This window comes from Panicum hallii, chromosome 1, assembly GCF_002211085.1.
Source record: "Panicum hallii strain FIL2 chromosome 1, PHallii_v3.1, whole genome shotgun sequence".
Classification (NCBI taxonomy): domain Eukaryota; kingdom Viridiplantae; phylum Streptophyta; class Magnoliopsida; order Poales; family Poaceae; genus Panicum; species Panicum hallii.
Genome location: NC_038042.1, coordinates 446,914 through 472,097, shown reverse-complemented (window position 1 = coordinate 472,097; position 25,184 = coordinate 446,914). Strand labels below are relative to the sequence as shown.

The 25,184-nt window shown below is 48.8% G+C and overlaps 2 protein-coding genes across 2 annotated transcripts; one reads left to right on the top strand and one right to left on the bottom strand.

Moving 5' to 3' along the window:
- Window positions 1–8,225: 8,225 nt before the first annotated feature.
- LOC112886201 (putative pentatricopeptide repeat-containing protein At1g68930) lies at window positions 8,226–11,463 on the top strand. Its single transcript, XM_025952015.1, has one exon. It carries the CDS (start codon window positions 8,226–8,228, stop codon window positions 10,467–10,469), a length of 2,244 nt encoding a protein of 747 aa, XP_025807800.1. The 3' UTR covers window positions 10,470–11,463.
- A 136-nt stretch (window positions 11,464–11,599) lies between these two features.
- LOC112886208 (sucrose:sucrose 1-fructosyltransferase-like) lies at window positions 11,600–15,033 on the bottom strand. The gene is made up of 3 exons (XM_025952025.1): window positions 14,398–15,033; window positions 13,179–14,071; window positions 11,600–12,630 (listed from the first exon to the last, which is right to left on the bottom strand). Exons 1-3 carry the CDS (start codon window positions 14,843–14,845, stop codon window positions 11,953–11,955), a joined length of 2,019 nt encoding a protein of 672 aa, XP_025807810.1. The 5' UTR covers window positions 14,846–15,033; the 3' UTR covers window positions 11,600–11,952.
- Window positions 15,034–25,184: the final 10,151 nt, after the last annotated feature.

Below are 25,184 nucleotides of genomic sequence, written 5' to 3'. Positions count from 1 at the left end.
AAATGAAGTCACCATCAAGAACAAATACCCCCTTCCCAGGATTGATGACCTCTTTGACCAGTTGAAGGGAGCCAAGTATTTCTCCAAGATAGACCTAAGGTCGGGATATCACCAGCTCAAAATTAAGGAAAGTGATATCCCAAAGACGGCTTTCGTCACCCGCTATGGGCAATATGAGTTTACCGTGATGTCTTTTGGACTCACCAATGCACCTGCGTATTTCATGAACCTCATGAATAAGGTGTTTATGGAAGAGTTAGACAAGTTTGTCGTAGTTTTCATTGACGACATACTTATATACTCTAAGAGTGTCAATGAACATGAGCAGCACCTACGAGTGATTCTGGAAAAGTTGAGAGTGCACAAGCTCTACGCCAAGTTCAGCAAGTGTGAATTTTGGCTTGAGAAAGTAGCATTTCTGGGTCACATCTGGACCGCGGAAGGAGTAGCAGTGGACCCCGAAAAGGTCGATGCAGTCTCCAATTGGCAGCAACCCACCAATGTTAGTGAAGTCAGGAGCTTTCTCAGTTTAGCTGGATATTACCGGAGATTTATTGAAGGATTCTCCAAGTTAGCCCGACCCATGACAGAACTACTCAAGAAAGAGAAAAAGTTCACCTGGACCGAGTCATGTGAGAGAAGCTTCCAAGAGTTAAAGAGGAGACTGACAACCGCCCCGGTACTAACCCTACCAGACATCCAACGGGACTTTATCATTTATTGTGATGCATCCCGTCAAGGATTAGGATGTGTCCTCATGCAAGGAGGGAAGGTAGTGTCATACGCTTCCCGACAACTCAAGCCTCATGAGCAAAATTACCCGACCCATGATTTGGAATTGGCAGCCGTAGTACACGCCCTCAAGATTTGGAGACACTATCTGATTGGGAATAGGTGTGAGGTCTACACAGACCATAAGAGCTTAAGATATATCTTCACCCAGCCAGAATTAAACCTGAGGCAAAGAAGGTGGTTAGAACTAGTTAAAGATTATAATGTGGTAATTCATTACCATCCTGGCAAAGCAAACGTGGTAGCAGATGCTCTAAGCCGAAAATCTTATGGACCTAAGAGTGCCCACCTTCAAGAAGAGATGGCACAATTAAATGTGCACATCGTTCCCCAGGGCTCCAGACACGAGTTGAGTGTTCAACCTACCTTGGAAGACCAGATCAGGAAGGCCCAAAGCTCAGATAAGGACTTGATGAGAATCCGCATGCATACGGGGGAAAACAAGGCACCGGATTTCAGAGTGGATGACAAAGGAACCTTATGGTGCAAGGATAGGATTTGCGTGCCTAAGGAAGGAGAGTTCCGACAGACTATTATGGATGAGGCCCACAACTCGGCATATTCCATCCACCCAGGATCCACCAAGATGTATGTGGATATAAGACAAAAGTATTGGTGGAATGGAATGAAGGCGGACATTGCAAGATTCGTCGCCCATTGTGACTCTTGTCAAAGGATCAAGGCTGAACATCAGAAGCCGGCAGGGTTGCTACAACCCCTACCCATCCCGGTTTGGAAATGGGATGAGATAGGAATGGATTTTGTGGTGGGTCTACCCAGGACACAGAAAGGACATGACTCCATATGGGTAATAGTGGACCGACTCACAAAAGTCGCTCACTTCCTACTGGTACGGACCAATTATGGCGGTGAGAAGCTAGCCCGACTCTATGTAGACAACATAGTGAAGCTGCATGGCGTACCTAGCAGAATCGTTTCGGATAGAGGAACCCAATTCACCTCTAGGTTTTGGAAAAGTTTGCATAAGGCCATGGGCACCAAGTTGGACTTCAGTTCAGCTTATCACCCGCAGACCGACGGTCAAACAGAAAGGGTGAACCAGATTATGGAGGATATGCTGAGAGCATGTGTCCTTACTTATGGCAAGGACTGGGAACAAAGTTTACCGTACGCTGAGTTTTCGTACAACAATGGTTATCAAGCGAGCTTAGGCATGTCACCATTTGAAGCTCTCTATGGGAGAAAGTGTAGGACCCCCCTGATGTGGTCAGAAGTTGGAGAGCGTGCCCTGGTTGGACCCGCGCTCGTAAAAGAAGCGGAAGAAAGAGTGGCCGAAATTAGAGAGAAACTGAAGGCCGCCCAATCCCGACAAAAGAGTTACTCAGACAAGAAGAGACGAGAAGTAAGCTTCAATCCAGGAGACTTCGTCTATCTCAAGGTTTCGCCTATTCGAGGGACTCGGAGATTTCAAGTACATGGGAAACTAGCCCCTCGGTACATCGGACCTTACCAAGTACTGAAGAGAATCGGAGCTGTAGCGTACCGTCTAGAGCTACCAGAAGGAATGTCCGATATACACCCAGTGTTCCATGTATCCCAACTGAGAAGATGCCTGAGGGTGCCCGAAAGGGAACGGGTGCCGGAAGAAGAGATAGTTTTACAAACAGATCTTCAGTACCAGGAGGTGCCTATCAAGATTTTGGACACGGTCATAAGAAGAACAAGGAACTCCGAAGTGCGGATTTGCAGAGTTCAGTGGAGCAGACATGGAATCGAAGAAGCCACATGGGAACGCGAAGATGCCCTTAAGAAAGAGTTTCCCCATCTATTTAGGAACCAGCCGAATCTCGAGGACGAGATTCATTTTAAGTGGGGTAGGTTTGTGACGCCCGCGTTTCTACCTAATCTAAATTGCAGCACGAATCGCTCGCTAGAAAATATTCTCTCGGCAAGCTCGGGTCGATCCTAAACCCTTACCGTCCGAACCCCTAATCGTCCGACACATCTCCCGACCTTTCGCCGCCTGAATTGACCACCATCCTTTTTCTTTCCTCGACCCCCGCGACGTGCCGCATGCTCAACTCCGCACTCGCGACCGTCGCCGCGAATTCCGCCGACACGGCTCTTTCCCCTCACGCGTCGCGTCGCACGCGCGCGACCTCGCCGCGAATCCCGCCGACGCAGGACCTCCCCCTCCCTCCTTTTCTTTTCCCCTACCCCTTTTTCCTCTTCTTTTCCCCTTTCTCCTTTCTCTGTTCCTGCTTCCTTCGCTCCCCTGCACGCAGCACAGCTCCGAGCAGAGCTCGGCGCCGGTCACCACCCTCCCTCCATTGACGACGACACAGGGCCGGCCTAACCAGGCCCCTCCCCTGCGTGCGCCGTACCCCGCCGTGCCGTCTCGGCGCTCGCGTTGCCCCTGCCGGCCACGGCACCGAACAGAGCCGGCTGCCGCGCGTCGTCCTACCACTGGCCGCTGCTCCTGCACCGTGCGCCCCCAGGTCGCCCCTCCCCACTACACGCCACCGTCCACCCCTGCGCAGCGGCGACCAGCCCCTCCCCGGCCTTGCTCCCCCGTACCACCGCCGCCCCACCTCCATTACTGCCGCCACCGGCCTCCACCGCGCCGTCCTCTTTCCCTCCCCCCTCGCCGGCCTATAAATACACCCCGCCGCGCCCAGCCGCCGCCACAACCCTCCCCCGCAGCCCTAGCCCCCTCCCCGGCCCTGCACTGCCGCCGCCGCCCAGACCTCCGCCCGCCGCCCCTGGCCTCCGTGGGCAGCCCGCCCCGCGCCACCCCGGCCCACGGTGAGTGGAGGAATGAGTTTCCCTCGCTCCCCTCCCCGCGTAGCCCTACCCCCGGCCGCCGCCGTGCCCTAGGGCCGCCGGATTTGGGTGGCGCCGCCGGCCCCTGTTCCCCCCCTCCTCTGTTCTGGTAACGAGAGGAAGAAGAAAGGCAAAATTTCCTCGAGCCCCCTGCCCTTTTGCCTTTTCCCTAAAGGACCACATCTCCCCTTAAACCCTTTTCCCAAATAACCCCCCCCCCTACTCATCCTATTTAGTAAATGAACCCCTCCACTGCACAAGATAATTACGGATAGGTCCCTGACCCTTTTTAGAGTACCCTGATTATTTCTAGAAATTACAATCAAGCCCTCCTCTTCCCGACAGAAATCACAAATAGGTCCTCAGGCCCTATTTCCTTCCCTAAAACCCCGTTCGGCCTATCATTTTATGCGCCAAAAATCCCCCGTTTGCCCTGAAACTTTACCATGACATTTCTAGCATAATGACGGCCGTGCCATCAAGAAATCCCCCGCAAATATTATTTCTACCATTTTTTCTTAAGTTATTTCCGATTCAGACTTGTAGATAAAACCGTTACCTCTTTTCTTTATTGAATGTTGTTTATGTGCACCGTAGATCACGAGGTGACCGAGGGAGAGCCCGTCGACGAGCAGTGCTACGAGCAAGAGTCCGAGAACCAGTGCCGCGAGCCAGAAGGACAGTACCTCGATCAGGACTTCCCGGAAGGCTTTGTGAATGGCAAGTCCAATCCCATCCTTTGATGCATATTTATCCTAGATTCATAAATACAACCTATTGGCCTGATTTATAAAATGCATCGTTTTATTGCAAGACATGGTTGGATAGCCACCCCTTGATTGCTACAACTATCCCTTGATGACCTAGGGTTTGCTCTGCTAGACACGAACTACCGCTAGAGATGCTTAATACCTATTATACCCTTTAGTATATTCGAACCACGACCACAACTACTTTATCAAAAATGAGGGTACGAGTGTTTTAAAAGCTGAAACGGGATTTTGGAAAAATAGAAGGGAGATATAATCCGTCGAGATGGACGGTGTTTCCGTAAGAAACACCGCTAGTGTGCTTGTACCTTTGTGGTTGAGCATGGTTGGGAGATGTCCGTCTGGTCAATATAAGGATGAACTGAGGTGTCATCTTGCCTAACCCTTTTATCGTACAACCACTCGACCGTTGTGTGGGCAACGGCTTAGTATAAACCCCACTAGTTGTTCTACTAGCCAAAACTGGAGAGCGGGAAGTAACGGGAGACCATGGGGAAGGGATACGATCTGTGTGAGTGATATTCCGGTTATGACTTCATGGGTCATTAATCCCGTGGTAGCTTCCGCGTTGGCTAGCTAGATTCAGCTAAGGTGGGTAATGGCTTTGTTAGGATCCGCCGCGACATTAAGGTGTTCGTAGCGCGGTACCCTACTTGTGGGTAAAGTGTACAACCTCTGCAGAGTGTAAAAATCTATTCGAATAGCCGTGTCCACGGTATTGGGCGCGTTACGGCATGGTCACTTCAATAGATGTTTCGAGAGGATTGGTCTTGTGGCATAGGTTGGTTCGAAAGTACTCGGCATTTGTGCAGTAAGCTACTGTGGACGCCGAGTCCGATGAACCTAGAACTGGGATCCTTGTGCAGGATCAACACTACTTATGATTTGATTGCTATAAAAATGTTTTGAGAAAGTGCTTTTGATAAATAAACCTTTGCATGTGAAAAATCTGCTTTATCGCAAATAAACCCTAACCCCACCCTTGATATAACCGTGCATGATCTCTGTTATCACCCCTCCGCGGGTGTGGTTGGACTTGTTGAGTACCTTTGTACTCACCCATTTATATTTGTGGTTTTCTCAGAGGAAGATCCGGACTACGTGATCGGAAACGACGAGTAAGGGTCGTGTCCGCGCCCAACTTTGCCTGTGGTGTGGACTCACCGCGGGATGCTTCTGCTAGCGTGTCACTCTGAGCCTGATCTGGATCCCGCGTGGGTCACGCTTTGGTGTATTACCGTAGCTATTTTATTACTAGTTATCGTTTGTATCGAATGCCCACCTCCTCGGAAGTTTGTACGGTAATGTACTATCTGATGTAATAAATGTGTATCAGCCTCCTGGGACTGATTTTTATCACATTTAAGTCACCTCGGATGAGGGGACGCCTCAGCCACATAGCAAATTTTGAACTTTCTTCACAAGCTACACTCAACAATAACAAGAAAAATTAAGTAACTCAAGTCAAAACATGCACATGGTGCTTGATTATGCTTGGATGATGCTCATGATGATGTTTTAAATTTTTATCTCATGCTTCTACATTTTGGGTCGTGACACATGGCAATCGCCAATGCCTACCTAAGCACCTTCTTCTCTCTCAATGATATCTGGAACCCTCTGCCTCTATATTTATTATTTATTTACTTTTTTTTAGGAAAATCATCACTCTTTATTGATTGATGACTCTAGGAACCGAGATGCAAACGCCTTCAGCGGTGACAGCAACCACACCAATCTACCTGACTCACGATAAACTGAACTTCTAGCTAAGTTATGAGCATCAACATTAGACGCTCGACCTTCATGAACAAACTCTGCAGACATAAAGGCTCCTAACAATGTGTGCATAGACTCGCTTGCTTCCGCTCTTGATGTTCTTTACCACGCTAATGTTGTCAGAAGCGAGACGGAACTTCTTGACTGCAAGATCGCTAGCAAGATTAAAACCCTCTCTTCAAGCTAAGGCCTCCATCGATTCTAGGTCTGTCACACACTGGATAATCAGTACTGAAGCCTCCTGGAAAATTCCTGCTCCATCTCTCGCTATAGCTGCCGCAGCTGCTCTACCGGTGTTTTTGGAAATCGTCGCGTCAACGTTTATCTTCGTCACGCTCTCTGGTGGCGCGATCCATGCAGGTACATGCTGTTTGGGTCCTCTGGCTCCACCTTGTTCAGGTTGAATGAAGTCAAGATCAGCTATATACCTTTCTATAAAACTGTGCGTGGACAGAGGACTCTGGAACAAGTTCTCATGAAGCGCTTTCCTCCGCGCATACCAAATTGCCTATAAAGTGATAGCAACTCTCATCAGATCATTGCTCGGCAGTGTTGCCGTTGCTTTTGCCCACCAAGCACGAGCGTCCGACTCCTGGATGTTGTACAGATGCTTGACGAATTCTGCTTGCTCCAAAGCCCATACACATCTGGCAAGATTACACTCAATCAAAGAATACTTCCAGGAATCCTGTACCCCACATATGTCGCAAGAGCTCTGCTGTGCCATATTCCTGTGACAGAGGACATCCCCCGAAGGGAGAGAGTGTTCCTGTGACGGAGGACATCCCCCGAAGGGAGAGAGTGTTTTGCTAGTCTCCACAAGAAAATTCAGATTTTCGAAGGGATATTGAGCTTCCAGATTGCCGACTCCTTCTCTTCGGCTCGGACATCTGATCTGCCAGCTATGCTCTCCAGATATGCTGTTGCATGATGCTTATTAATCACCAGCATCCTATAAGCTGATCTAACTGAGAAAACACGCATCTTCTCATAGTGCCACGCCCAGGAATCTTCTTGTCTTCTGGTACACAGAGGAATGTTAAGAATTGTTTCAAGATCAGCTGGCGCAAAGTGAGTTTCTAACAACTGCATGTTTCACGTCGCCGTTGTAGAATCAATTAACTCGCTAACCAGTCTGGGGGCCGATGCAACTTGAGTACAGACCGGCCGTAGCGATCCTTCCCTTGGCAGCCAATTCATGTTTCAGATTTCTGTGGTCTCACCCGTTCCGATCCTACGGATCAGCCCTTGTTGCAGCATCTCTCTCCCATCGAGTATTGATCGCTATATGCGAGATGGTCTTGACCCCAGCTGCGTGCTCAGAAAATCGCCAGTAGGGAAGTATGCAGCTTTCAGAATACGGGCACTCAGAGAACTCCCATCCTGCTGAATTCTTCAAGCTTGTTTTGCCAAAAGAGCTAGATTAAACAGCTCGATATCCCTGAAACCAAGACTTCCGAACAACTTTGGTTTAACCATATCATCCCAAGCAACCCAACAGGTTTTCCTCTTCCCGTGAGAGCTGCCCCACCAGAAATTCCGGAGCAAACTATTGATGTAAAGGCATAAACCTCTTGATAATTTGAAATAAGACATCGAGTAAGTTGGAATGGCTTGAGCAACCGATTTTATTAGCACCTCCTTCCCTCCTGCCGAGAGACACTGCTCCATCCAACCCTGTACTCGCTTCCACACACGATCTTTGAGGTACTTGAAGGCACTGTTCATCGCACCATCCGAAGGCATGCCTGAATATTTCTCGCTCAAAGCTTCATTGTTAACATCCAGAATAGATTTAATTGCATTTCTTGTCACCTGTCGGCATCCTTTCGAATTATTATTTATTTACTGCGGCGGGTTCCTTCTTCCTTCCTTCCTTCCCGTGGGCCCGTGGCGGCGTCGGACTCGACCTCCCATCCGACTCTGACTCAATCTCAAGCCCACAGCCACTTATGGGCCAACCATGCAGGAAAGCCCATTGTGCTATATCATCTCTGTGTGGGCTGATACCCATATTGGGCCGGCCCTAGTGCTTCCGGGTCCAACGGAAGGAACAGCAAGCAGTTTCTTCGTTTCGTTTCCCAACCAAACCCGCTCCCGATGACCCGCCCGCTCTGCAACCACTACGCCGCCCTCCTCTCCTCCACCGCCGGCGGACGGAGCGGGGCGCACGTGGCCAGCGCAGTTCACTGCCTCATCCTCAGGACGCTTCCGCACCCGCCGCCCGTCCACCTCCTCAACCACCTGCTCACCGCCTATGGCAAGGCCGGCCGCCACGCGCGCGCGCGCCGCCTGTTCGACGCAATGCCCCACCCCAACATCTTCACCTACAACGCGCTCCTCACCACGCTCGCACACGCCAGGCTCCTCGGCGACATGGACGCGCTCTTCGCGTCCATGCCGGAACGCGATGTCGTCTCCTACAACGCGCTCATCGCCGGCTTCTCCGGCGCCGGCTCGCACGCGCGGGCGGCTGGGGCGTACCGCGCGTTGCTCCGGGAGGACACCGCCATCAGGCCTAGCAGGATCACGATGTCAGCCATGGTCATGGCGGCGTCGGCCTTGGGCGACCGCGCCCTCGGTAGGCAGTTCCATTGCCAGATTCTGAGGCTTGGATTTGGGGCGTACGCTTTTGTCGGGAGCCCGCTGGTAGATATGTATGCCAAGATGGGCCTCGTCGGGGATGCCAAGCGGGTCTTCGACGAACTGGAGGGCAAGAACGTCGTGATGTACAACACCATGATCACTGGGCTGCTCCGCTGCAAGATGGTTCAAGAGGCGAGGCGGTTGTTCGAGGTGATGACGGACAGGGATTCCATTACTTGGACCACCATGGTTACGGGATTGACGCAGAATGGGTTGGAGTCCGAGGCTCTGGAAGTGTTCAGGAGGATGAGGGTACAGGGAATCGCCATTGATCAGTACACCTTCGGAAGCACCCTTACGGCCTGTGGCGCCCTTTCAGCCTTGGAACAGGGGAAACAGATCCATACCTACACAATCAGGACTTGTTACGATGATAATGTCTTTGTTGGGAGTGCGCTTGTTGACATGTACTCAAAATGCAGGAGCATCAGACTGGCAGAAACTGTTTTCAGGAGGATGACCTTCAGAAACATCATCTCATGGACTGCGATGATTGTTGGATACGGACAGAATGGATGCAGCGAGGAGGCTGTGAGGGCCTTCTCGGAGATGCAAAGAGACGGTGTTGATCCTGATGACTTCACCCTTGGAAGTGTAATAAGTTCTTGCGCTAACCTAGCAAGCCTGGAGGAAGGTGCTCAGTTCCACTGCCTAGCTCTTGTTTCAGGATTGATGCCGTATATCACAGTGTCCAATGCACTGGTTACCTTGTACGGCAAGTGTGGCAGCATTGAGGATGCACACAGATTGTTTGATGAGATGTCGTTTCACGATCAGGTCTCCTGGACAGCCCTTGTGTCTGGGTATGCTCAATTTGGGAAGGCAAAAGAAACTATTGATTTGTTTGAGAAGATGTTATCTAAGGGTGTGAAGCCTGATGGGGTAACATTTATTGGCGTCCTTTCTGCCTGTAGCCGTGCTGGATTTGTAGAGAAAGGCCGCAGCTACTTTTATTCCATGCAGAAGGACCATGGTATTGTGCCCATAGATGATCACTACACCTGTATGATTGACTTGTATAGCAGATCAGGGAGGTTAAAAGAAGCTGAGGAGTTCATAAAGCAAATGCCGATGCGCCCTGATGCAATTGGATGGGGCACATTGCTGAGCGCTTGCAGGTTGCGTGGTGACATGGAAATCGGCAAATGGGCTGCTGAGAACCTCTTAGAGATGGATCCCCAGAACCCTGCTAGCTACGTGTTGCTGTGCAGCATGCATGCTGCTAAAGGTCAATGGAATGAGGTTGCCCACCTAAGGCGTGGAATGAGGGACAGGCAAGTGAAGAAGGAGCCAGGCTGTAGCTGGATCAAGTATAAGAATAAAGTTCACATCTTTTCAGCTGACGACCAGTCTCACCCCTTCTCCAAGGGGATTTATGAAAAGCTCGAGTGGCTCAACTCCAAGATGGTTGAAGAAGGATACAAACCTGATGTCAGTTCAGTGCTGCATGATGTGGCAGATGCTGATAAGGTTCACATGCTCAGCCATCACAGCGAGAAGCTTGCAATTGCCTTTGGATTAATGTTTGTTCCACAGGAAATGCCAATTCGTATCGTCAAGAATCTACGGGTTTGCTTAGATTGTCACAATGCTACCAAGTTCATATCTAAGATAACTGGCCGTGATATTCTTGTGAGGGATGCTGTCAGATTCCACAAGTTCAGCAATGGCCTATGCTCTTGTGGAGACTTCTGGTGATGGCAGTCTTTCTGGTTCTGACCATTCATCCAAGTGTGAAGTTTGACTGGGAATTATTGATGAGCAAAATGAAACAGATAGTTGAGTGAAGCCTGAAGCCAAACATAGATTGCATATTGTGAAGCTGAAATTAGTAACTGATCATGTTCCTTGGCTATCCAGGGTTGAAAGAGGTGTGTTAATGTTGCCATGATTGTGTCCTTCTGGAAGTTCATTGGTTTTGGTCTTAAATCAGCTTCCTCATTGTCGGTGGTTATGCCTTTTGACAACCTAGGTGTGAAGCTGCTGTCCGCTATGTCATACAGAGCATCCTCTTAGGAGCTTGTCGAAGGTACTGAATGATTTTTTTATCAACTCAAGTCACAGTTACAAAAGATACGAAAGAGTAGAGGGTTAGGTTAACTGACAAGCAACTTCTCATTACATAATGAGACTGTTACACAAACTGTGACCCAGCTGATTCTCAGAAAGAACGGCACAAGCACAACTTCCTGAATAGAATGCCATCTCTGATATGGCTGAGAGTGTATCTAGCTGTATGATCTTCATTTCTGAAATCTTTCGAATTTCTACTTATCCTGATCTGCCAAAGAACAGAGGCCATAATTGTGGTGGGCTTCAGAGATGTGTGCAGGCTGGTAAATGCATGTACCAATTACTCCGAGTCTTGGGGATTTGCAGCAAGCGTCCATGACTGATGAATCAGCAAAACAACTCAATTGATTTGGAATGTAGGTTGGTGAGCCTGACGACACATTGCATTTGCCTTTTGATTAGTAAATTGCATCGTTTGTCAGTTGCGTCTTGATCCTGTAATCCACATGGTGTCATGTGGAGCCGGAAGTATTCCCAGGGCAGGAAGAAGGCCAGCCAGGCGCAAGCTTGAAGACATGCCGATGAGGCATATTAGTCATCTATAAGCATTAGATTAATTGGTTTAGATATTCAGTTTGTTAGAGATGTGGAGGATTTGGTTTTGTTGAGAGATTGAGAGAGGGCAAAAAGCCGGCCTATTTTTGAAGGCCTTGTATCTGGAACGTATACCAAGTTTGTTAATTAACTGAAGCATAATGTTGGTATTTGTTTTTGTTTTTAATACTGAATGAAAGAAATATAGAGAGACTGCTATGTGGGACATTGATAGCCTGCTCGATCATGGTGTCGGTACATGCATGAACATACAACTAATTAAAAGGCTGTCATATTCATAAATATATATAGCCTGCTTGCATCGTGGCGTCTTGGTTCCACTAGATAGTACAATTGGAACAAGGCCTCGAGCACTTACTTGATGATGATAATAATAATAACAATAATATATAGAACCAGAAACAAAATTATGGCACGTACGGGATCGAGAGGAGATCGACTGAAAAAAGAAAAGAAAGATAAACAAAAAATCGAGAGGCATGGATCGGAAGGAATTGCAAGCCGTCGATTGATTGGATGGCTCAAAAATGGATATATAGATGGCTCAAGCAAATTAAAGGTAGTCGTGGTTGTAGGATGAGTCCATCTCGTGCACGACGAGCGTCTTGGCGGTGACGCGCGCGGCGGTGGCGTTGTTGAAGAGGTAGACGCCGGCGTTGGCGTAGATGGCCTCGGTCGGGTAGACGCGCGACGTGGCGGTGGACCTCCCTCCCTGCGCGAAGGTCTCGACGATGGAGTGGTCGACGAGCACCCGGAGCGAGAGCGTCTCGCCGTCGAGCACCGGGAGGGCGCTGCCGACGACGCGCTTGACGATGTCGTTGGCGGAGGAGGAGCGCGACTCGTCCTGGCAGAAGTGCGTGGTGAGGCCGCCGTCCAGCCCCTTGGCCACGTAGAAGTAGACGGCCGTCTGCTCGTGGAGGTGCTTGTCGGCAAGGACCAGCAGGCCGAAGGGGCCGAGCGCGCCCCTGCTGGCGGCGCCGCCGCTGGTGCTGCAGTTGTAGCCGACGTCGGCCTCGTTGAGGGCCATGAGGGCGTGACGGTCGACCTCGAACTCGGCGACGATGTCCAGCTGGGTGGCGCGGTGGAGGTTGAGCGGGAAGACGGAGCCGTGGTCGATGGTGATGCCGCTGAGGTCGGTGGAGTTGGTGCGCAGCGTGTCCACCTCCTCCACGGGCCACTGCAGGAGGTTGGTGCCGGTCTTGGTGTCGAACAGCACCGTGCGGGGGATCGACTGCATGCCATCACCGAAAGCACACGCAGTTATTGGTTTAAGCTCTTGCCTCTTGGTGGTGAAATAAAGTTACTTACTCTTCGTTAATTAAGCCAGAAAATAAACATGCATGAATGGTAGTGTCTAGCTAGTAGTTGGGTGTGTAGGTTGTCCCGCATGTCGTCTAGAGTTTCCAGATGACTACTGACAGCAACTAAAAAACAGAAAAGAGAAGGATTGTTCACTAGCTAATAAGCAGACAAGACACCTCTTTTCTTGGGCAATATATATAATAATCATCCCAGCAGCTTAGTTAGGCGGTGGCTTGCAACTGGAGCATCTGCACATGGCTGCACATGAGCCACCGCATCATGTTTTGACAGTGAATACTGCAAGCTTCATTATTGCTAGCGTTGGTTGCACAGCCTGCTAGCCAGGACCAGCAAGGCGACAGTTAGTTGACAGCAGCAGCATGGAGATGATTGCATTATATTAATGGTTGATTGACAAAAAGAAGAATACACGATGCGAATACGAGCTGAAACTGAAAGAAAGAAATGCATGGTTACCTGCAGGGATGCCCATCCCTTTGCGACGTCCGCTCTCTCCGAGTCGGTCTCGCCGACCCACCCCCAGAGCACGCGGCGGCGCTTGGCCGGGTCGTAGAAGGTCTTGGAGGCGTAGAACTTGCCCCAGTCGTAGCGCAGCCCGATGCCGACGTCCCTCTCCGGTTCGAGCGGCGTCCAGGCGTTGGCCGCCGCGTCGTAGTGGCCCAGCGCGTAGTAGTCGTGGCGGTCGTCGTCCATGCTGGCCTTCATGACGTGCACGACGTCGCCGACGACGCCGTTCTTGGAGATGGCGTCCGACATGTCGATGCCGTTCTCGGATCCCTTGCCGCGGGTGCCCACGGGGTAGAAGTCGATGCACTCCCACATCCCCGTGCCCTCGACGCGGTGGAGCGGGCCGGGGAGGAGGTCGAAGTGCACGAAGTCCTTGGTCCGGTAGGTGACGGCGATGCCGGCGTGGTGCGGGTCCTTGGATCCGATGACGATGCGCCAGGTGCGGTCGGAGGGGTCGAACCACGCCGTGGTCGGGTCGCGGAAGTCCTTGGGGCCGATGGCCGGCGGCGGGAGCAGCACGGGGTTGCCCTCGTACTTGGTCCAGTTGGTGAGCAGCGGGTCGGCGGGGTCGGAGGGCACGGCGAGGCACTGGACCTGGACCGACTCGTTGGTGGAGCCGGTGTAGAGCATGGCGATGCGGCCGTCGGGGAGGGTGGTGGCGGAGCCCGTCCAGACTCCGTTGATGTCGTACCACTGATCGGGGACCATGGCCAGCGGGAGGTGGCGCCAGTGGACGAGGTCGCGGGACACGGCGTGGCCCCACGCGATCTTGTTGCCCCAGATGGCGCCGTCGGGGTTGTACTGGTAGAACAGGTGGTACCAACCCTTGTAGTACACAGGGCCTGCATTGGCATTTTGGATTTGCACTTCATTTTTCAACAACCATAATAATACGAAGGATTTGCAGTGACAACAACAAAAAACACAAATAGTGTGCAATGCTATTGATAGGTGGTTGGGATCCCGAATCCCCATGCGGTGGGTGGGGCCCATGGAGGGTATATCCCCCACAATTGTAGCCACCAGAATTAGGATCAGACCAGGGCCCAGCCAGCCAACCCACCACAGGCCTCGAGAAAGAAAGAAAGAAACCTTGCATGCATCTGCATCTGCATCTGCATGAACTGAATCGAAATGCAGTATAATTAATGAATATCGATCGGCTTACCGTTGGGATCGTTCATCCAGTTCTTCTGCGGCTGGAAGTGGAATCCCGTGCGCTGCCATTGCAGCATCGCGTTGCTCCAGGGGAAGGCGTTGCCGCCCTCGCCCAGCATCCCCGACGACGACGAGCTCCACGCGCCGGACGTCTTCTCCGACACGCCGGCCCCGGGGCCCCTGCTCCTCGGCGCGGCGGCGCTGGTGCCTGTCGCCGCCGCCGTCTCTCCCACTCCCACCATGATGGGGCGCGGGGGCGCGATGCGGACCCCGGCCAGCGCCGCGACGGCGAGGAGCAGCGCGGCGGACAGCACCAGCGCGGCGGCGCAGAGCGGCCTCCGGCTGCCGTGGGCGCGGCCGGCGCCGGAGACCTCGGCGGAGGCGGCGTCGGCAGCCGGCAGCGGCGAGTAGGAGTAGGGGAGCGGCGTGGTGGAGGGAGCGCTCTCCCGGGTCTCCATTGTTGGTCTCTAGTCTGCTAGCTGTCACAAATCTCTCTGTGTCTCTCTAGATAGATGGATGGATTAATGGCGCAAGCAAGCGCGGCCGGCCGGACGGCCTCCTCGCCGGTCTCAGGCCCCGGCTAGCTGCCCCTGAATTCTATTTTTCTATCTATTCCTCAATCAACAACAAGAAGAAGAAGAGGTGGAGGGCTAAGCGGTCGTCGAGATGGTATTTATAGGTGGGCGGGGAGGGGGGATCGATGGTCGATCTCTCTCCCTCTCCCTCTAATGGCGGGCGCTCCGGCGAGACGGGGCGGGACCCTTGGGCTGGCAACCACTTGGATGGCCGGCACATGGCACGGCCCCATTGGGGGTTCCTTTCTCTCTGTCCCCTGGGGCCCTGCCTAGCTGCCTATAGATCCCATCGCCGCCCGGCCCGTCGCTTCTTCGACTCGTACACGACATGCATACTACTACCGTGTATGTATCGTTTCCACATGCATCGCCAGCATGTTCTGCTGGTTCTCCGATCGATCGATCCATCCATAAATTATACAAGAATAATAATAATAGGTTAATATGACAGCACTCCATCCAGAACTAGCTACCAGTTAGCAGTCCGGTACATGCATCTCTATCGGCTGTATCCGTACTGCTGTGCTCCGAGCGAGGTCTGTGTAATCGGTTCAAGTTTATGCAGCTAGCAGGTGGGTAGCTAGATTTATTGTGATACTTACTTCATTTCAAAAGAAACCAACATCTACACTACTAAATTAGTTTCACCATGAAATTGTATCGATAGTATATGTATTTATTATTGTGAATTATTATATTTTTTATAAAGTTGGTAAAAATTAGAACAGAACTAAAACTAAAGTGACCAATAATCAGAAGAAAAGGGGTAACTTTTGCATTTTACTTAAAAAGAAATTTATGCAAATAGTTGTATTTTTCATGTTATTGTATTTTTTTTCCTCCTAATATCCTAGACGAAGACCCCATCTATGGTTTTTCCATTGTCCTATTATATGACGTATTTTTTTGGAAGATCTCATTTAGAAATACATTTTTGGCATATATTGAAAGTAATATAAAGTTTTTACCTTTTAAATGGAATGTATTTTTTTATTTTTGAATGGTAGTGTACATTTCTGTTTGAAAGTTTTACTTACGGCGGCAAATTATCCTTAGTCTCTTCTTAAGAAGAAGAAGATCTAGGTGAGTATCTTGTATACTCCCAAAGATCATTAAAATTTACTTTTGAAGTTTGAATTCAAACCTTAAGGTCTGGTGGATGCATCCTCTTTTGTTTAGTTCTGACCATATTTAAGTCTCTCCGGTCTCAAATTGTTATTGTTTTATATATGCATGTTTCCCTTTTCTTCAAGCTATTACATCTTTTTCATACGGGTCAAAAATTTTGTTGTTGTGCAAGCAAGGTATAGTCATCTTCTTTGCGCTTGTTTTTTTTTTCCAACTTCTATTCCTAAGGAGTTCTGCCCGCTATACTGTAGTCATCTGATGCCATAGTAAGATATTGACATCTCACAACTTGATCTTGTTTCTGTTTGCCTGTGGTGATGGTCATGCCTCGGCGGAACAAAAAGTGCTAGGATAAAATGATATCCGACCTAGCGACCAAGTTGGATTGTGCCGCTAAGCATGGCTGCACAATCAAATTTTCTTATTGTCGTACCCCTAATCTCCCATACACTGGTTATTGCGCACTCCAAGTCGAGCACTCTCTCATTTCTTTCTGGATCAAAATCACCTCTTAGCCTATGCTGGTCTTCTCTTCTATATTTCAATGATTGTGCCTTTGTTCTTTATTTGCTACTGTCTAGCTGTGCTTCTTCATATGCGGCTGCATGTTGCTTTGCTAGCAACTTGTTCGATGTTCACCTTAGACTACACGCTTCATGCTCGATACAATATTATATACAGTGGCATCCATGCATATCCATTCTATTTTCTAGATGGGATCGCTACCCATTTACAGTTGGTGTACATATGCACATGCGTTGAGGCATGGTTGTTCGGTTTCTTTCCATACTCCTAGAGCAATCAATCAAAGATAGTTTTGCTTTTTAGTAAAAAAAAATATAGATGTATTTGCTTTAAGTTTTATAGGCAATGAAAATAACTCATTCTATACCATCCGTGTGGCTCTCCCCTTGAACATGGAGGGCGGTTCCTTCTTTATTTCGCTACTTATTTTGACTCTCTTTTTCAAGGTCGACACTACAACACGCCCGACTACGAAACTGAATTTCGCTGACCTTGTCTTTATTCGCGCTCCATCCATCACCCGCAAGTGAGAAGGATATTAGTCTAGTCACATTCGACGAAGAGATGAACAATACAAATTTTCTTTCCAAAACTAATGGAGAACTAAAAGATTTAACTATATTGGATTTTGTTTCAAATGATCTAGGCAAATATAATACTTAGTAAGCATCATGCGGCAGTGCGGTGCACGCCTTCCTGCTTGCGATCGATCGATCTCGATCAGGGGAAGAGGGGAGAGGAGGAGGGTGCTTTTTGTAGCTAGGCAGATGCATGGTCCAAAATTCAGGATCGGGGCGATCGAGAGGGGAGGCCGGGCCCCGGGGCATGCATGACAGATGCATGCATGTTCTGGATCGTCGTCCCGTAATGCTCGAATCGAATAATGCAATGCACGCTCAGCGCCGGCCGGCTGGCCGGCCATGTGAACTGATGATCAATGGTCGTATCCACGACCGCCACCATTGCAGGCTTGCAGCTCTCGATCGACCGATCATCTGGCGGTGAATAATTATACCAGGCCGATGGATGGATCTGAATGTGATTGAGGATCGATGAACAAGAAGAAACCCTCTGAATCCGTCCGTTAGTTGAGGATGTAGCTAACCTCGTACGTGCAGCTTGGCTTCCGTGTCGCGCGCCGTCAGTTGAGGAAACGAACTAGCTAGCTACAGCTTGTGGCCGCGGCACCATCTATGTATCCATGCTCTATAATCATCGATCATGCATCCTTGAATAATTACCATGCGTGTCGGCCTAGCAGCTCTCCTTGCTTGCATTGTGATGCATGCATGTCAGATCAACAATAATCGCCTGCTGCTGGTACCAATGACCTAGAGTCTGTCTCTAGTACTACTACGTCGTAGAGTAGTATACAAGCCCTGGCTAGTGGCTGGCATGGGCATGTGCATCGGTCCGGGTCGGCCACTGCATGTTAGCTTGGCGAAAACCTTTCCTTCATCCCTGGCCTGCCTGTCTCTGCCATTTGCGTGCATGCCTCCATCAGTCTGTCTGCTGGTTCACTGAACTATCAAGACCTGCATTCCAGCTTAGATTATTAATCTGTATATATACTGTCCCCCTCTCTTGTTCCATGAAGAAGACGAAGAAGAAGAAGAAGAAGCGGTGGCTAGCAGGTAATCAAGAGGAGCTAGATTCCATGGGGCGGGGCCCACAAATAATGGAGCGAGTCGACGCTGATGGTTTCCAACTCTGATCTCTCGGTAGTACCGGCCGGGCGTTTAAATTTGCCTCGTCAGCAGTAGAACGAACAAGCTAAGCAAGGGGGAACAACACCACGTCAGCCTCGTCAGCATCTGTTCTGTCCCTGAAATTAAATTACTAGAGGACCACAATTTTCCTTTATTATTGTCGCTCAATTTTATGTTGATTATTATTTGTCATCATCGACCGATACGACGATACATGCTGTTGCTTGCTTGGTTGGTGATGCATGCCAAGTGGTGAGCAGACATGCCGCGATCGCATCACCGAATGCCGCCGCGCGCATCTCTCCATCGTGGACACGTACGGTGGAGTGTGAGATCCCACCATGATGGCACCGATAGATGACACCTCGCTAGCTCCCTGCATCTCTTCGACACCGTATATACGATGCACGCACGCTTATATATGCAAATAATGGTAGATTAATTTGGTAGGTTAAACTCCTGTGCCTTACTTAAAGTATGTTTGGATAGATTTAAGATTAAAATTTAGCCTTGACTAAACTTTACTAGCTCTGTCATATCTGAATGCATAGGCTAAACTTTAGATGTTATAATGAGAAAAGTCAGCTTATACGTACTCACGTGCCAAGGCGCACCGCGAGATGATAATTTTGTTGATGGTATTTAATTCACTATATGTTGCCCGGAAATTAACACTCACCAGCTAGATTTGGAGAGCCATTTGGCATCCCTATTTGGATCATCGAGAGCTAGTCTAAAAAATAGTACCTAGATATAAACAGGTCCTTAAGCATCATGTAGTCATACCTACAATCACAAAATCGTTTTAGAATAATAATGCACAGAGCTAGATATATATGTGTGGACGGATCGGAGGATGGTTCGGTAATTATGTAACTATAATAATGGATAGATTATTTGAGGTAGCATGGAGTCACAAATTAAGCAACAGCAAGGCCAGCAAACAAGAAGGAAACAAATAAAAGCAGCATGTTTCATTATATATATTGTCCCTTACTTGATCAATAGAGGAGCTAATTATTTGCAGGATGGATGGATGGGAGGCGTGCATTGAATCCTGACCTCATGCATCTCTTGGCTTGAGGCTAGCTCTCGATCAGCTTGGAGCACACGTACATGACATTACATTATTGCAGCCATGTCAGCAACGGCAAAGCGACAGTGCAGGCCAGGACCCGGCCCCCCCAATAATTCCAGTTGATGCTGGGGCATGCGGCAGCCACATGATCTGCCAGCTCGATCAAATGCGACTGATGACCCTTTTCTGACCAAATGCAGATGCAACGCTGCTACTCCTACATACGTACAGGAGCTCAACGTCATTTGCAGGCATCCTCAGATCAGGTCAGGTCAAGCATGCTAATGTTAGGTCCGCAGCATAATCTCCAATAATTACACTTGTTTATTAGGCAGCTCGCTAGCAATGGACGTGCGCAGATTATATTCTCGCTCAAATGAAATAAGTGATCGAAAAATTCATTCACTTGTTTAAGGATCTGGGCGCGCGACCGGTCCTGAGCGCAGAGCCAACATTGCATATATTAATATTGAGGCAATCATTGCACAAGACAAGCTGAGGGGACACCGCTACAGCAGCAGCAGCTAGGCTCCCCATCCCGTCCAGTAGACGGGTCCGTTTGGTCGGGGGGCAAAAAAAAAGTTTAGTCTGGTTCGGCCGTGGATTTTTAAAAATTTAATTTTTAAAATTAGCTGTGGAAAAACTGCTGTATGGAATCAGCTGTCGGAAAGCTGAAAGGTGTTTGGCTGAATCAACTGCTAACTGTGGATTTCTGTAAAAAATATCTGTTCTACCCCTGAGGCCGTGTAAGAATGTTTATATTTTAATTAATCATATGGACCTGTAGATGACCGTTTTAGAGAGGAATTTTTCAAGTTTATCAATACTTAATATATATATACTAATTTATTCAATTTTATAATTATCATCTTTTTGTATTTCATTCTAAAAATTATATATAACATATAAATAGACATCAATTTTCCTTTCTTCTTTCTTATATTTTTTCCTTCTCTCTTTTTCTCTTTTTTCCCCTTTCCTTTTCTATTCCTTTCCCGTACTTCTTCCTAGCCTTATCTTTTTCCCGCTGATGGAGGTGGGGAGACCGAGTGGGATGCTGGTGATGGGGCAGTGCGGAGGTTGGGTGGCCGCGCGGCAAGGAGGCCGTCGGCCGGGGTCACCGGAGATGGGGGCGCGTGCCGGAGATGGGGGCCCGCTCCTCCCCGCTCGATTTTGAGGCCGGGCGACCCGGCAGCTTCTCCTCGCTCGACCCAGCCGGGAAGGGGGCAGCTCCTCGGGCGCGCGCGGCAGGAGGGGAGTGAGGCGGCGCGTCGGCCAGGGAACTCGGCATTGCGCTCGACCTCGGTGGCGACCGCGATTTGGAACATTTGCTGCATCGTGAGGGAACGGCTATGGCCGGAGAAGCTCGGCGACGGCTCGGGAAAGCCATGGGCAGGGGTGGCTCACTTGCGTAGATCGATGGCGGCGGCGGCGGCTCTCGGTTGGGGAAGAAGCCCGAGCTTTGTTCGGCTGCGGGTAGCGAGGGAAGGGGCTCAGAGCGGCGCTGCGGTGGGGGAGGACTGAGTGGGCGCCGCCAGAGATGGGTGCCGGCCGCTGGAGTGCGCTGGCCGTCGGTGTCGATGGGAAGTTGGCAAGCAGTGCGAGTTTTTGGATCGGAGCATCGGTGGGGAAGATGGCCTCGTGGGGAAGAAACAGGGAGGCGGAAGAAATAGAAACGAACCGGTACACATTTTACCAGTGGCAGGCGGGTAAATAGGTGGTGAAATCGGTAGAAATCTGGGGTGGCACCCAATTCCAAATTGAACTGCCGGAATCGGTAGATTTCTGGGAATCACTTCGATAGATGGAGCCCTTTGGTTCGGATTTCAACTTCGGCGACGCGAATCGGTTGGGAGAATCGGAACCAAAGCGACCCTTAGTCTTTATCGCATCAAAGTGAATGTTGGATCTACGTCAATTAGCCTCCCGTTTCCTTCCCTGAAATTGAATTAGTAGAGAACCTCAATTTTCTTTTACTATTATCGCTCAACTTCCGTGGAATGGAATTTTCCTTTATTTTTCATGACTAGGTATCAAAATAGTTCAAATCCTCCTCTTTTATGGATGATGGAATAACAATAACTCCCCATCTGTATACATTTTTTTTGTTTTTATGGTGGTCATTATTTGTCATCATCTTCTTCTTTTTTTGTTGGCTCACACACACATATTGTATTGACAAGGACTATTGTTTTTTCCTACTAGATAAATCATCCGACGCAATAACACATTGAATTTCTTCGGTTCACTCGACCGATACGACGATACATATTGCTTTTTTAATGGTCATGCGGGAGAGCATCTCCACCTAAATTATATTCAAATAGTGTGGCAAACTACAAATCAAAGATCTCATTTTTGGGGGAAATTAGACAAAACATACTGTGCTCGGTTAATTTGAGAAAAACCAAGCTAAAACCTGATAACCTACCTAACTAAATTATATCTCATACAACACACATCAGCTCAAGGGCAGATTATGGTATAGACACGAATAACAACACCATGTCCTAGCACAAAGACGAAAATGCGGCTTAACCGCGAATAACACAACCACGCTAAGCACAAGATCAAAATTACGGTAGGAACCACGCACTGCACCATGCACAAGTTCGAGATGCCCAACTCCGAGACGAGATGCCCGTCTCCGAGACAATGCCTCCAACGAGAACTTAATGACAAGATGCCAACATTACTCGATCCGGCAAGCCGGATCTTGGTTTTTACCAGGAGAAAGAGAATTCATGGTCAAGATAGTTTGGAGGTTCTTCAACGACGCCTCCAGCGAGAGGTGTAATATCTGAGGACGCCACCGTCGCCGGCTTAAGCATGAGCTAGATAGAGCTTTCGCCTAGAACCGCCGCAGCGTACAGCCACGGCTATGATTGCCACCAAGTTTGTACAAGGAAGACAGAGCCACGAGGAGTAGCGGGACCGGATGGGGGAGCGCAGATCCATAGCCGATTCAGCCCCACACGGGCCTGCGAAGAAAGCATCGACGCGCCGGCTGTACGGAGCCGACGCAGTCCACCTCCTCAAACCAGGCTCCACTGCGCCTTCTCAAACCAGCCATTGCCGAGCCTCTGCCAAGCCCGCACGGACACGCCAGAGCGCGCGCAGCTGCCAGGCCCCACTACACCGTTAGGCCGACGGGCGGTGCGTGCGCGCATGGAGCCATGACTGGACGGTGTGCCTCAACGCACACCTGAGGAAGGTGGAAGGAATCGGTGGTCGTAGCCTAAGAGGTGGAGGGGTTAAATTAGATAATTTTAGAACCTTAGCCTATGACTCAAACTAACTCAAACTTGTTAGTATAAAACATAAGCTAAAATATATAATCTAGATGTGCAACTAGGGTTCAACTAGTGAGAAAATTTCATCCCAAAGAATTTTGCAATCTATAGCCAATTCTAGCAAGATACTACAAGGCACACAAGATTACAATAAAAAATACGGAAGCTTAAAGTAAGTGACGAGAACATCACTAGCATGGATACGACCATATTAGTGCCTTCTTGTCCAAAGGTGAATCAACTCTATATGAAGATTAAATTTGATACATTTGAATAATTAATGCTGCACTATGATTTCTGTGCATTCTCGTTTTCAGAATTACTTGACTGGATAAAGCCGTACGTGGAAATTACATAGAAAACATGAAGGACCAAAGAAGTTGATTGGGGACCAAGCCCAAGTCTTTCCAATGTTCTCCACCAGGCCACCATGTCACTTTTGGTGCAAGGAAAATAAGAGTCCAAATCCAACACGTTTTGGATATTGGATTCGGACTGCAGGATAGAACCAAGTTGTAACGGCTGTCACGACTTCATACGGACTCCGATTGGGGAGTTCTTGGACTTCACGGAAACCACTTTTATATAGATCTGGACTCATTTCCATATCTTCTCCGAGGCAGCCGCAATAATTGATTTACTACAAAGACCTTTTCTGTCCACGGTGTTGCGTCACCAGATTTTGGTCCGAAAGGGTGTGTATCAAGTGGGGCCCAACAGGGGTGCGTCCTAGGGTCTAGGGACGACCTCCACCACGTCCTGATCATCCTCTACCCTCTCATATACCTGCATAGCCACCACAAACAGATGGGGTTTTGTTTTGTTGAAAGTTTAGCCATTGCTACTTGCTTGTAGATGCGTGTGTCGGCTAGACCACGTGTTCTACTCGATTCAGAACCCCACCTTTGTTATTTCAGATTGGTTCATATCTCCATATTTGCAATTAAGTTACTTGTTCTACTTATTCTTGCTTGTTCTTTGATTGCTTGCAGGACGAGTGCCCTAGTGGCCGGGTGTTGCGCTCCACAAGATCGCAACAGCCATTGGAGGTGGTGTATCGGTTGCTAAGGCGCAGTATCCTTGGAAGGCTGTAGTCGGGCTTTGAACGTCGTCTCCATCCTCAAATCGAGTTATCCCCCACTCTCATCGAAAGATCGGGAGCAAACCCCAGCGGGTTCCATCAGTTGGTAATCAGAGCAAGGTTGTTCGGTGAGAGACTTCCAATTCTTCGCTATTTTTATTTTCCTACAGTCCAGAAAAAGTCAAAAATAGTACAAATTCCCCCCCCCCCCGCCGCAGTCGTATAGACCCTTTTAAGCCTTTACTAGTACTTCTTAGTTAGGGCTTGTTGAGTTTTCGGTTGCATCGGTTGTGTCGAGTTGCTGATCTTAGTTGTAGTCCTTTAGAGTTTCGAGTTCTTGTCACCAAATTTTGTTTCGGAGTTTCAATTCAGCCCGGGAAGAAAACTGCTGTAGCTTCTATGTTTGGTATCCGATTTGGGAGTTTTAAGAAAATCTAGAGAGCTTAACTCGTGCTCTTTCCAACAGATCTGACCTTGGTCACAAACTCCATCTGAGCGCTCCAGAATCGACTTGGAGATTTGTACGTCTGGCTGTCTGAAACAAGATTTGTCATTCTGAGTTGGTAGAGGTTATATGCTGTAATCTTTTTATTTTGGTTGTCAAACAAAAGATTTTATTCCCTGAAAAGAAAAGAGAAGAAAAAACAAAAGAAGAAAAAGAAACGAAAGAAAAAAAGAAGAAGAGAAAAGGAAAAAGAAAGGGGTTGTTCTTTGTGTTTCTATTTTGATTCTGGAGGTGTGTTGTGACTTTTCTTTGTGTCCAGGCTCGCGCCTCTAGCACGGTCTTGGTTAAGACCAGCACACTCCCACCGTTGAACGATTACTGAGCTTGCATTTATGACTAATGCGGTACTAATATTTCCTTGTGCTTTTTTTAGCCCACCTACAGCTCCACATATCCGACTATGGCCTGATAGGTGTTGTTGCTGCAGCACCGATACACTTCTTTCCAAGTGCTTGACTTGTTGGTTGCCAACCCGTCCTATTTTGGCTTGGTAAGAACTTGTAAGAACTTGTTTTAAACAAGTTGAGTTTGAGAGTTTTACAACCAACACATCCTATTAGTTGACAGGAGGATACATATTATTTTTGTGTTTCTTGTTTTCCACTAATCATGGCAGGTGATACGGTGATTTTTGAGCTAACGGAACTACACCTTCAGATTCAGGATATCATTCAACACTTGCCGCTATATGATGGTAAGTTTGATCCTAAAGGATATGTTAAATGGGAACTAGCAGTACATTTAGAAGAGCAAAAAATTCTAGCTGCTGCTGGAGTTCTTATTGATTATACTTTGGCTGTTTGGAAACGCTTGTGTACTTTGTTACTGAATATTATGCTAATCATTTGCTTGCTAAGCTACAAAGTTTGAAACAAGGTATTAACACCGTTGAAACATACTACT